This window comes from Euprymna scolopes, chromosome 46 (assembly GCF_053919585.1).
Source record: "Euprymna scolopes isolate OS-2025 chromosome 46, ASM5391958v1, whole genome shotgun sequence".
Classification (NCBI taxonomy): domain Eukaryota; kingdom Metazoa; phylum Mollusca; class Cephalopoda; order Sepiida; family Sepiolidae; genus Euprymna; species Euprymna scolopes.
Window position 1 is genome coordinate 3,759,041 of NC_136527.1, and position 13,321 is coordinate 3,772,361.

The 13,321-nt window shown below is 35.1% G+C and overlaps 1 protein-coding gene and 1 pseudogene across 4 annotated transcripts in view; one reads left to right on the plus strand and one right to left on the minus strand.

The window, feature by feature from the left end:
- Window positions 1-2,300: 2,300 nt before the first annotated feature.
- Window positions 2,301-13,321, minus strand: part of LOC145271348 (ADP-ribose pyrophosphatase-like) — a 157,612-nt gene continuing 146,591 nt past the window's right edge. For all 4 annotated transcript variants that reach the window (XM_080126893.1, XM_080126892.1, XM_080126894.1 and 1 more), the window contains exon 9: window positions 2,301-2,661. In XM_080126893.1, the coding sequence (XP_079983019.1) occupies window positions 2,549-2,661 (113 nt within the window). In that variant the 3' untranslated portion in view covers window positions 2,301-2,548. The remainder of the gene's footprint in view (window positions 2,662-13,321) is intronic.
- On the plus strand, window positions 9,783-9,899 carry LOC145272032 (5S ribosomal RNA; annotated as a pseudogene).

The following is a 13,321-nucleotide window of genomic DNA, read 5'->3' on the forward strand; positions in this document are numbered from 1 at the left end:
TATATATATTTATACAAAATAGCGTCCACTCGCAGCTGAACATTTTGCTAACTGCATTTCATTTCCTCTGATGATACCAGCTATTGTTGAAAATTCATGGATTAAGGAAATTAAAATAACCCCTTCTATATATTCCTTTGTCAAGCAATAAATTCTTAAATCGAATATATGCCTCTATATGTTGTTTTTTCAGAATTTAAAATTAAACCACTAAATTTATATATATATATATATATATATGCTTCAAACAAACTAGTATAAACTTTATAGTGCTTATATATATATATATATATATATATATAAATACTTCATTTACTCACATAAAATTAATATATGAAAGTATAAATTTATGAATAAACTTTAAGTATTTACTTCGAAAGTGCTCAATACGTAGGTAGAGCTAGTTAGTAAGTTATGGCGATTAAGCTACACTGAATATTCCGCGTTTCATCCACTCTAGCCTGAAGAGTCCTAGAGTGGATGAAACGCCGAATATTCAGTGTATATATTTTATAACTTACTATACATATATATATATATATATATATATATATATATATATATATATATATATATTATATATACATATATCTTTTATATTTTATAGAGAGAATTAGACGTGGAGTCTAAAGAGCAGAGTTTATTTTAATGTACTAGTAAATGTATTAATACAATTAAAGGAAAACAGTTCCCTTTGTGCTTTCGACATATAATAAGCTCAATAGTTATAGATATCCTAGAGCGATATTGATATTGAGTAAAACGATTCATAATTGTTAATTAAAAATCAGTTTCAAAAGGAAAAGCAATTTTGATTTTGTTTGTTTTTCATTTTTGAAACTGATTTTTAATTCACAATTATGAATCGTTTTACTCAATGTATATATATATATATATATATATATATATATATATATATATATATATATATATATATATATATATATATATATGGTTACCTTTAATGCATCTAAAACCAAACTCCTGAAGAGTCCTAGAGTGGATGAAACGCGGAATATTCAGTGTAGCTTAATCGCCATATATATTTTATAACTTACTATACACACACATATATATATATGCATATATCTTTTATATTTTATAGAGAGAATTAGACGTGGAGTCTAAAGAGCAGAGTTTATTTTAATGTATGAATACTTTTAAAGAACATTGCCCATTGTACTGTAGATATATGATAAGCTCAATAGGTATATGTATTCTAGAGCTATATTGAGTAAAAAAATTAATAATTGTAAATAGGTGGGAGAAGTTTAAGACACCAAAATAAAACTAGCATTTTTGTAGTAAGGTGGATATTCCTTATTGAGCTCCATTAGAAAATTTGTTTTAAGTTCAGTCAGTATATCTTTCGGCATACTGCTGTATCATGTCTCCGAATGTTTTTTTGTTTATTTTTACACGGTGGTCACCACTTATCAAGGCCCGGAAGCCACTCAGGGATAAGGGTTATTGCAAGTACAGTACGTTAGTGTGGAGATTTGATGAAGTGTTTACTTAAGGGGGCGGTTCATTAGGAATTTGTTTACGTTGGACTTGAACACATCCAAGTTGTAGTCAGGTGGGAAGCAGGCAGACGGAACAGAGTTCCACAGGCGTGCAGTTTTAAGAAAGAAGCTTTGTTCATGGAATCCGCGTTTTGATTTAGGCACAGATAAAGAGTGGGGGAAATTTTTCACAGTGGATTCAGCTAGACGGGTGTTTTTCGTGAAAGATTGGCGAGGGGGGACCAGAGATTGGAGTTCAGACGAGTACCTGCCATGGAAATAACAATAAAAACAAGGATAGGCTCGCAACGTCTCTTCTGTGGGAGAGAGGTTGCAGGGAAGAGAAAAGGGCATCCCCCACTAAGCCACGAAGTCTATTTTGTACTCTGTCAAGGCAGGATAGACTGTTTTTAGTTTTGGTTGTAATAATCATTTATTTTGGTGTCTTAAACTTCTCCCCACGCCCCCATTTTTTGCTGATGAGGAAATTATGTTCGAAGATAAAACCTTTATCAATTATTGTCAATTTAATAAAATTAATATCGTTTCCGAAACGATCGTACACTAAAGTTGATTTTGTTTGTCGTTCCTTTTGAAACTGATTCATAACTTACAATTATTAATCTTTTTACTTTTTTTTTTTTAATATATATTTTTTGAGTAAAAAGATTAATAATTGTAAGCTATGAATTGTAATATATTATTTTGCTTTGTTTAAAATATAATTATCGACTGACATATGTTTCGTTGTCTACGACTCCTCAAACTACTTGATCGAATGATGTGATTTTTGTAAATATGACATGATTTTTAGAATATGACATTTTCATTCTGTAACAGATATGCACATCATAAAGATTTTTCTACATTTTTTTTTTTTTTAATTAGGCTGAATTCTGGACTTGTACCGATTATTTCTTTGTTTTTTCTGATTTCTTCATCTTTTTTTTTTCTCGTTTTTTTTTTTCTGATTTCTTAGTCTTTTTTCCGTCGTTTTTTTTTATTTATGATTCGTCTTTTTTTTTCTTCTTCAAATCCCCGCTTTACCAGCTGGCGTTAAGTTCTTGCGACACCTTTTCAAGAAAGAACCGATGCGATGCATACAGCTGCAGCTTCTGGCTCACGTCCATCCACTTCGCTCGGGCGGCATCATCACCTACGTGAGAACGACACAAAAAATAAATTTTAAAACATCAAATATAAAAACATTTTTGTAAACAATTCAGGTAAAAAAAAAAGAAAAAAAGTAAAGCATGAGTTGTCTCCCCATTTTTTTTTACATGTAGGTAACCACTTATCAAGGCCCGAAGGCCACTCAGGGATAAGGGTTGCAGTATAGGTCCGATTTGACACTTTTGAAGGTCCTTGTGCAGTATAGGTCCGATTTGACAATTTTGAAGGATAAAAAATGAAAAATTAATAAAAATATAAGGTAACCTCTGAAATGATATTTGTGCCCGGGACTACGCCGGGCGGCCTTTTTTTTTTTTCTTTGTTTTTCTTACTCACGTTCACCCCTAACAAGGCATTAACCAGTTCAACGTAATGGGTTACTATTTGGGGCCATGCCTAGGAAAGATTAACAAGATTTTTTTTTTTTTTACATGGAGGTCACCACTTATCAAGGCCTGAAGGCCACTCAGGGATAAGGGTTATTGCGTGTACAGTAATCAATGAGATAGTATTGTAGCAATCATTAGTATTGGGGGTTTTGATAGAGTGTCTTACTTAAGGGGGCGGTTTGTCAGGGGTTTGTTTATGTTGGACTTGAAGACGTCCAAGTTGTAGTCAGGTGGGAAACAGGCAAGCGGCAGAGAGTTCCACTAGCGTGCAGTTCTAAGAAAGAAGCTTTGCTCATGGAATCTACGTTTGGATTTAGACACAGATAAAGAGTGGGGAAAATTATTGACAGTAGTTTCAGCCAGACGGGTGTTTCTCGTGAAAGATTGGCGAGGGGGCGACAAGGGATTGGAGCTCAGGCGAGCACCTGCCATGGAAATAGCGATAAAACAAAGACAGGCTCGCAACGTCTCTTCTGTGGGAGAGAGGTTGCAGGGAAGAGAAATGGGCATCCCCACTAAACCACAAAGTCTATTTTATACTCTGTCAAGGCAGGATAGGCTGTTTTTAGCAGCTCGTGCCCAGATGTGGCAGCAGTACTCCGTCCTTGGACGTACTTGGCTTTTATACAGATAGAGAATTGCATCAGTAGTGAGATATCTTCTGGAGCGGTAGAAGGATCCCACCATTTTCCCAGCGTCCCTGGCAACAGATTTGATGTACGTGTTCCATTTCAGATCAGGAGTAAAGGTCAAACCCAGAAGCTTGTCAAAACATGGAGCCTCTCCAAGACGAGAGCCATCCATTTCAATTGATAACAGATGGGGATCAGAGCGTTGATGATGTAAAGATAGAAGCTTGGTTTTGGATGCATTAAAAGTGACCAGCCACCTCTTCCCCCATTGTATCACGCGCTCGAGATCAGAGGAGAGAGAATTAGAGAGAACTTAGTCATTTACGGCCTTTGATGTGTTGCCATAGATGGTCGTGTCATCAGCATAGATGTCAACTGGTACAGTTTAGTGAAGACATTAAAAAATGAAAATATCGAAAAAAGTTTAAATTGTACGTATCTGTTATGGAATGAAGTTCTCCAAAAAATAAATTTCACTTAATTTCATCAAGTAGTTCTTTTTTTTACAGCGAAAAAACAATTTGTTATGATACCGAGCAAAAGGTTCGATTTTTAGGAAGAAAAGCTAGAATTAAAGACGAGGAGGGAGTGTCGGCGCTTTACATGGAGTTATCTCCCTGTGGCGTTTCTAAAATCCAAACAAAAATTTAAAACAAATCAAAGATTACTGCCTTCAACGCTCTCTTATAAAAACATGTTTTTGCTGCTATAAAAAAAGACTACTCGATCAAATTAAGTGAAATTTTTTTTTTGGGGATCTTCAGTTCAAAATGAATGCGTACAATATAACCTTTTTTTTTTTTTTTTTTCGATATTTTCAGTTTTTAATGTCTTGATTAAACTGTACAAGTACCATCTTGCTCTATCGTGTTTTACCTTTTTTTTTTTACTTTATTTTAGTAAGTTTTAAGATATCAAGGGAGCTAACTCCTCCTGGAGCTAACACTTGATTCTGTTATGATTTAAATTTATATCCGAGGGCTCTTTTAAGAACAGACGTTGTTTCCTTTATAGCTGCTATTTGTATTTGGTCTTCCAGGAATTGTTTCTGTGTGTGCGCGTGTGTGTGTGCATATATATGCATTAAAAGTTCTGATTTGAGCTTTCTTAAACAAATATTTTCACAATTTCAATTTCTGTGGTTATTTTAAAGGTCTTTTAGAAAACATGATATGGACATAACCCTTTATTTGCAAATTAAAATATTTGCATTGAATTTGATCCAGAGTCGTTAGACGATAATTAAGAAAGATTTCCTCAATTTGTATTTCTTCCTAAGACTTCTTACTCTTAAGCCTAAAATTTTACACAATTTCTTGAATAAAAATAATATAATGGGTTTTGATACAAATCAAGATAAGGATTCTAGACATACGATTTAGTATAATTATATCTTGATTAGTGAGCAGAGGGTGAATAAACAATTTGCTTAATGTGATCCCAGAAATAAAATATAAATATTAATAAAAAATAAATATTAACATTAGTGCGTGACTTTGTGGCCACCCTGTAGAGTCGTGATTTCAAAAGTCAAAAAATAAAAAAAGGATTTGGGTGCTGGAATCGAAACCGAAACTGTAGCATTCAAAGCAAGTGATGTTACAACTGTACCAACGTTCGACGCATATGAACTGATTTAAATTTAAAATTAAAAATAAACTAAGATGAATGTACAAGATGTATAACGATTTTTTCAATGTTGACCCTTTTTTGACCCCTTAAAAACTATTTTAGCCAGCTAAAGACACATAAAAGAACGGCCCATAAAAATCCAATCATTTGAGGCCCCTAGCACTGATCTGCGGCTTTTAATTTCAGAGGAGATAGAGTTTGAAAATATGGAGACAGACAGACATATAGCGTTTTATATATTAGATTAGATGAACAAAGGCTATCTTTTCTAAAAAGTACTTAGGTGACATCGGCTAGAGTCGAAAGCAAAACTATAACATTCAAAGCTGGTGACGTTACCACTGTACTAACGTGACACGCATATGAACTGATTTAAATTAAAAATTAAAAATAAACTAAGATGAACGGACAAAATGTATAACAATTTTTTCAATCTTGACTCTTTTTGACCCCTTAAAAACTATTTTAACTGACTAAAGACCCATAAAAGAATGGTCCATAAGAATGCAATCAGTTGAGGCACCTATACTGTTGTTCTAATTGCCTTAATATATATATATATATATATATATATATATATATATATATATAGAGAGAGAGAGAGAGAGAGAGAGAGAGAGAGAGGGAGTTGATTTTAAAATAAAACAAAAAATTATTTGAGTGCCATTAACTAGAATCGAAACCGAAAGCAAGACTGTTACATTCAAAGCTGGTGACGTTACCACTGTACCAACATGACACGCATATGAACTGATTTAAATTAAAAATAAACTAAGATACATTAAAATATACTCTGCTCTCTAGATTGTGGTTCTAATATATATATATATATATATATATATATATATATATATATATATATATATATATGTATACATATATATACATATATATATATATAGAGAGAGAGAGAGAGAGGGAGTTGATTTTAAAATGAAACAAAAAATTATTTGAGTGCCATTAACTAGAATCGAAACCGAAAGCAAGACTGTTACATTCAAAGCTGGTGACGTTACCACTGTACCAACATGACACGCATATGAACTGATTTAAATTAAAAATAAACTAAGATACATTAAAATATACTCTGCTCTCTAGATTGTGGTTCTAATATATATATATATATATATATATATATATATATATATATATATATATATATATGTATACATATATATACATATATATATATATAGAGAGAGAGAGAGAGAGGGAGTTGATTTTAAAATGAAACAAAAAATTATTTGAGTGCCATTAACTAGAATCGAAACCGAAAGCAAGACTGTTACATTCAAAGCTGGTGACGTTGCCACTGTACCAACGTGACACGCATATCAACTGAATAAAACTTTTTATATCACATAAATCGTAATATCTCACAGTTAACAATGAAGCTCGCCTGTCTATTTAATTTGCTCGATTTCGCGAAGATAAATATTCAATATTTGTCGCTTGCCGCATGTGGGTTAGTCTTTTTCCTATAACATCTTGGTGGCGAGGAAAAAAAAAGCGTTCAGCAGTAAATGAATACTATCCCGCAGTCAAACTTGACCTCATCAACTCATTAAAACGGGCACCTGCCAAATCCAAGTAATTAAATAAATTCAAACGTGTTTCCGTTAGCATCTCGCGATGGGGCAATCGTTAACGTCGCACTTCTTTTTTTTTTTCACACTTTAATTTACAACTTTGCCTCAAGGGTTCAGGTTCGATCCTCATACTTACTTTTTAATTTTTTCAACCCCTCCCACCCCCGGAGTTTCCACACACACCTCCAAACACCTGGGCAACGCCGGGTACCCCTCGCTAGTATTATTATAATCGTGATTTCAAAGATAAAAAAAAAAATTGGGGTGGCATCAGCTAGAATCGAAACTGAAAGCAAAACTGTAGTGATCACCACTTATCAAGGCCTGGAAGCCACTCAGGGATAAGGGTTATTGCAAGTACATTACGTTAGTGTGGAGATTTGATGAAGTGTTTACTTAAGGGGGCGGTTCATTAGGAATTTGTTAACGTTGGACTTGAACACATCCAAGTTGTAGTCCGGTGGGAAGCAGGCAGACGGAACAGAGTTCCATAGGCGTGCAGTTCTAAGAAAGAAGCTTTGTTCATGGAATCCGCGTTTTGATTTAGGCACAGATATAGAGTGGGGGAAATTTTTCACAGTGGATTCAGCTAGACGGGTGTTTTTCGTTAAAGATTGGCAAGTGGGGAGCAGAGATTGGAGTTCAGACGAGCACCTGCCATGGAAATAACGATAAAACAAGGATAGGCTCGCAACGTCTCTTCTGTGGGAGAGAGGTTGCAGGGTAGAGAAAAGGGCATTCCCCACTAAGCCACGAAGTCTATTTTGTACTCTGTCAAGGCAGGATAGGCTGTTTTTAGCAGCTCCTGTCCAGATATGGCAGTAGGATTCTATCCTTGGACGTACTTGGCTTTTATATAGATAGAGAATTTGGTAGAGTTCTCAAAAGTCAAATCGTGGAGTTCGTCTTTTGTGGCAAAAGCTGTGAAAATGAGGGCTTACCGTTCAAACGACCTAGGTGTGCGTGTGTGCTTTGTCATCGCTGCGAAACTAGGATAAGAAAAGAATTCCAAGATGGCGCCGACGGCGTTTTGTAATGGTATGATCTCGGAAACTCTCGCAAAATCTCGTGCATATATGCAAATCAGTTGATCTTCGACAACTACAAATTCAGGTCGTTTTGGAAGGCAAGGCGGGAGGAAAGAACGGCCAGTTGGTAATTGTGTATGCTGGATCGTGTTGGTGGCATGTCACCGTGTCTGTGTGTGTACTGATCGAACCGCTTTCCTGTCCTTTGCACTTTAGACTTTGAATTGGTTTACATTGGACTTGCACATTGAACTTTGAATTTGTTTAGATTGGACTTCAACTTCAAGCTATTTCGGCCACCGAAGGACATTTTTATAATTCTTTGTCTTCTGCGGTGCGGTTATTTCCAGAAGAGTTGGGACTTATTTGAGGATTTGATAAGAATGATTTCACCCTCTGACATTGGATGAAACGTTTGTTTTTGTTTTTTTTTGCATCTATCTTGTCAGATAACTATTTCCATTATTCTAATCTATATATATATATATATATATATATATATATATATATATATATATATATAAAAGTGAATGTGTCTGTGTACATTTCCCTACGCAATAACTCTGTCAATTTTAAGCCTACAGATTCGAAATTTGATATGCAGGGTACTGAGATTTGGGAAAATCGAGGTGATTGTTTTTTGGACAGAAATTTGGCGATTAAGGGGTCAAAGTTCCACGATTTGACCTTTGAGAACTCTACTAAACTCCTCCGACAATTTTGGGTCAAAACACGTGAAATTTTAGATATAGGTTCCTTGGACATGGATCTAACTTAATAACTTTATTTGAGCCCTAAACAATAAATGTTAAAGGGTCATAATAGGGGTCAAAGTTAAAAAAAATTTGTTTTTGCTTTTTTTTTGCTCAGCATACACCTCAAAACACCCAGGCAACGCCGGGCACCCATGCTAGTCATATATATAAACAAGAGAGAGAGAGAGCGAGAGAGAGAGAGAGAGAAAGAGAGAGAGAAAGAAAGGAAAGAGAGACAGAAAGGAAAAAGAGAGAGAGAGAAAGTGAGAGAGAGAGAGAAAGTGAGAGAGAGAGAGAAAGTGAGAGAGAGAGAGAGAAAGTGAGAGAGAGAGAGAGAGAGAGAGAGAGAGAGAAAGTGAGTGAGAGAGAGAGAGAGAAGGAGAAAGTGAGAGAGAGAGAGAAGGAGAAAGTGAGAGAGAGAGAGAAGGAGAAAGTGAGAGAGAGAGAGAAGGAGAAAGTGAGAGAGAGAGAGAAGGAGAAAGTGAGAGAGAGAGAAAGAGAGAGAGAGGAAGAAAGGTAGATATATACGTATGTATGTCTGCCTAAAACTGTCGACTGAGGCAACGGATTTTCACGAGATCGGTATCGTTTTGAAGCTCTACCCTTTGGATGACAAATATAAAAAATTGGCCAAAAAATATAAAGTGTTGTTCTGTGGTTTCACAAATGAAGGAAGGACATAAGTCTTAATTGGTTATGGTGTTGGCCATTTCATGTTTCATCACGGAGCTCAGCAGTGAAGATAGAAGAACTCTTGAAGAAAGAAAGGTATGAAACATATATTATTCTTCTTATAAAAAAAAATGATACCTTTATGTAAATATGAACTTTAATATATACCCGTGTGATAACTTTCTGATACAACATGACTCAGTTTATATGTTGATATCATATCCCCTGGCTAAACAAACAATACATACAATTTATACGTTTATAACGGGTGCGGGTCCACCTGCCTATACACCACCCATACAGAAAGCATATGTCGAGGTGGGGCTTTTTATTTTTAGAGTAAGACAAATAGTATGGATTTAGGCAATGTCGTTCTGCTACAGATATTTTAACAGTCATCTCTGAATGCGTACGGTAGAATCACGTTGACACACCGGTTCTCACCAGATCACTGAAGTTAAGCAACGTTGAGCCTGGCCAGTACCAGATGGGTGACCATTTGGGAAGGCTAGGTGCTGTATGTACCTTCTGGGAAGGTTGGGCGTGGGGCCAGCACCCTCACCCTGTAAAAAGAACTCCTCGCTACAAAAACATCTACAAAAAGTTGTAGATGGTCTATGCCCCTCCCCAGAGGCTCAAGGATGGATGGATCTCTGAATGCATATCCCATGCACTGGATAAGTCTGGCACAAAGGGCTGCTAATGAAAATTAAATCACATGGTATAACTGGACGAATACTAAATATAATTAAACCCTTCTCAAACAATAGGACCACCCAGGTTGTCATTGCTGAATGTACATCCAAGCCGCATAACATTAATGTGGGAGTACCTCAGAGGTCGATCCTTGGACTATTATTATTCCTGATATTCATAAACGACCTCCCTGATAATATTGTGTCCGAGATGGGTATATTTGCTGATGATACAATGCAATGCATGAGGTAAGAACAGATGTACATAAATCTAAGACAATGGCAGAATTGTTAGAAAATGACCTCCAGACGATAGTGGAATGGGGCCGCAAATGGATGGTAACATTTAATGCTAGTAAAACTAAATCCTCGAGTGGCCTCAGGGCCTTGATCGGTTGTGATTCTTGTGTAAAAAAAAATGTGCTCTGATGAACTCATTGCACTTGTGCCCCCTCAACATACATATCCCCGACAAACCCGGTTAGCAACAAAATCGCACCCCTTCACTGTTGAGGTCCCTAAAATTCTAGAAAGCTTTCTACTCTTCTAGTTTCTTCTCTCGGACAACTAGACTTTGGAATTCCCTTCCTGCTGCCTGCTTCCCTTACTGTACTGATATGCAGAAGTTCAGATGTAATGTAAACCATTTTGTTAATCTTTCCTAGGTATGGTCCCAAATAGTAGCCCCTTACATCCAAGTGGCGGTATGCCTTGTTAGGGGTGAACATGATTAAAAAGAAAACTGTTTAAAATTACCTGATTTTTGGCAGATTTTTTAAAGAGAGGCTCTGCTAAAATAAGTCTTACAACCCACTTTCTATTCTGTCTGTCAATGTGGGGGCAAACCCTTCATATCAGACAACTGCTATTCATTTGGACACTCCCTTCTAGTGGGGAGCTGGTTTTCACTTGGACACTGCTAGAGTTCACCCTTTATGAGGGGAGCTGGTTTTCCCCTACATCGTGGGGAAACAAATACGGCAGAAAGAAAGCTGGAAGCTTAACTGGCCTACAGCCAGATGTTCATTTCTGCAGGATTCTTAACTCGTTCATTTCTTTTTCATCGTTAAATTTGAACACTTTACACTTACGCCTGCGTCATAGCGCAGGGGTAAACTCTTAGGTTTTCTTTCACTTTCTTTTCCGCCTTTGCGTCACGGGTTCGAGCCTGCCGGCCCACTAACACTTATTTTTTTCTTTTTCACATACTTACAAACACCCGGGTAACGCCGGGCACCCCCCGCTAGTCTAATATATAAAGGGTAAAATGGGCACAAGCGTTTGTGTATTTCCATGAAAGGCTTTTTGCATCGGGTTTCTCGCATCGGTTTTCTGGGAGAAATTTTCACATACTTCCGAGATCAAACTATCTAAGAAGGTAATTAAAAAGAAATTTTTTTAAAATGACCTGATTTTTGGCAGACTTTTAAAGAGAGGTTAAAATAAGCCTTACAACCCACTTTTTATTTTGTTCATCGCTAGTATTCATTTTCTAAACTTTCCGAAACGATCGTACAATTTATTGATTTTGTTTGTTCTTCCTTATGAAACAGATTTTTAATTATAAATTATGAATCATTTTACTCAAAATATATATATATATATACACATATATATATGAGCAAACAGTTAATAAAATATGTTAAAAACACTTTGAAATGAGTTAAAAACATTTAATCTGCAAAGGAAACACTAGATAAGTGGATAGTCCTTAATCCGCGGAGTTTCGAAGAAATACTTTCCTTCTCATCAGAGGGTAGGAATTAGCAAAATGCAGGATCGGATTTTGCATGCAGAAGTATTTGATGAAACAACAACTAAGTCAAAGATCTTACTTAATAACAAAAAAAGTTAAGCAGAGGAAATATGGTGAAGAAAAAGGTGATTACACATGAATGGATTTTTTATCTTCCACCAAACTATCCATTCATGTGTAATCACGTTTTTCTTTACCATATTTCCTCTGCTTAACTTTTTTTTTGTTTTCAAGTAAGATCTTTGACTTACTTGTTGTTTCATCAAATACTTCTGCATGCAAAATCCGATCCCGCATTTTGCTAATTCCTACCCTCTGATGAGAATGAAAGTATTTCTTCGAAACTCCGCGGATAAAGGACTATCAACTTATCTAGTGTTTCCTTTTCAGATTAAATATGTTTTTAACTCTTTTTCAAAGTGTTTTTTAACATATTTTATTAACTGTTTGCTCATATATATATATATATATATATATATATATATATATATATATATATATATATATTAAATTTATGTTTTTAACTCATTGTTTTTTAACATATTTTATTAACTGTTTGCTCATATTATAAGCTCTATTTCCTATTTGGTTTTATCGAGCTTTTACATCTGGCTGAGATAATTTTATAAATATTAATTCTTTAATATTTATAATTTACTTTAATTTTACCATCTTGGATCATTTTGGTAAATTTAATTGTAATTATATATATATATATATATATATATATATATATATATATACGCGTTAAGAGTTATCCTTTGTCTTTTGGGGTGTGCCTTGTTAGTGGTGAACGTGAGTAAAAAGAAAACTTTTTAAAATTACCTGATTTTTGGCAGATTTTTAAATAGAGGCCTTACAACCCACTTTCTATTTTGTCCGTCGCTAGTATTCATTTTCTAAACTTAGTGTTGTAAAGAGGAGAAACGTCCGCTGAGCCGCATTATTTTGGACGGACACAACAAGTCAATTATTAATATTGATTATGAATATCAATATTAGCAGAAACGACTCGTGGTCTCATTATTTTAGCATCCAGGGAAGCGATTTGCATAAGTCGATAAAAAAGAACATAATTGGCATTTCTGTATCAAGAATTTATTCTGAACTTGATGTCGTGAAGAGAAGGAGAGGAAAGGAAAAAGGAGAGAAAACGTCGAGCAATCTGTGAGACGCATTATTTTTGACCGAGGCAACGAGTCAATTATCATTCTTATGCTCAGTAAAATTGAGCATTAGCGATCTCATTAAAGTCAGAGTGTCAATGCTTTCGAGATAAAGTTTCAAACTTCTCCACAACTGTAAAAGAACAAGAAAAAAAAAAAACGTCACTCGAGAAATAGGTCGGCACCGAATAATTTAAGTGTAATACAGGGTTGAATGATGAAATTGTCGACCTAGAAAAGATGACATGATTCCATTTCCGTTTGATGAAAACCAGTTTTTTTTGTTTTACTTTTGTTCCAAACAACACATACAGAACGGATCAATAAAA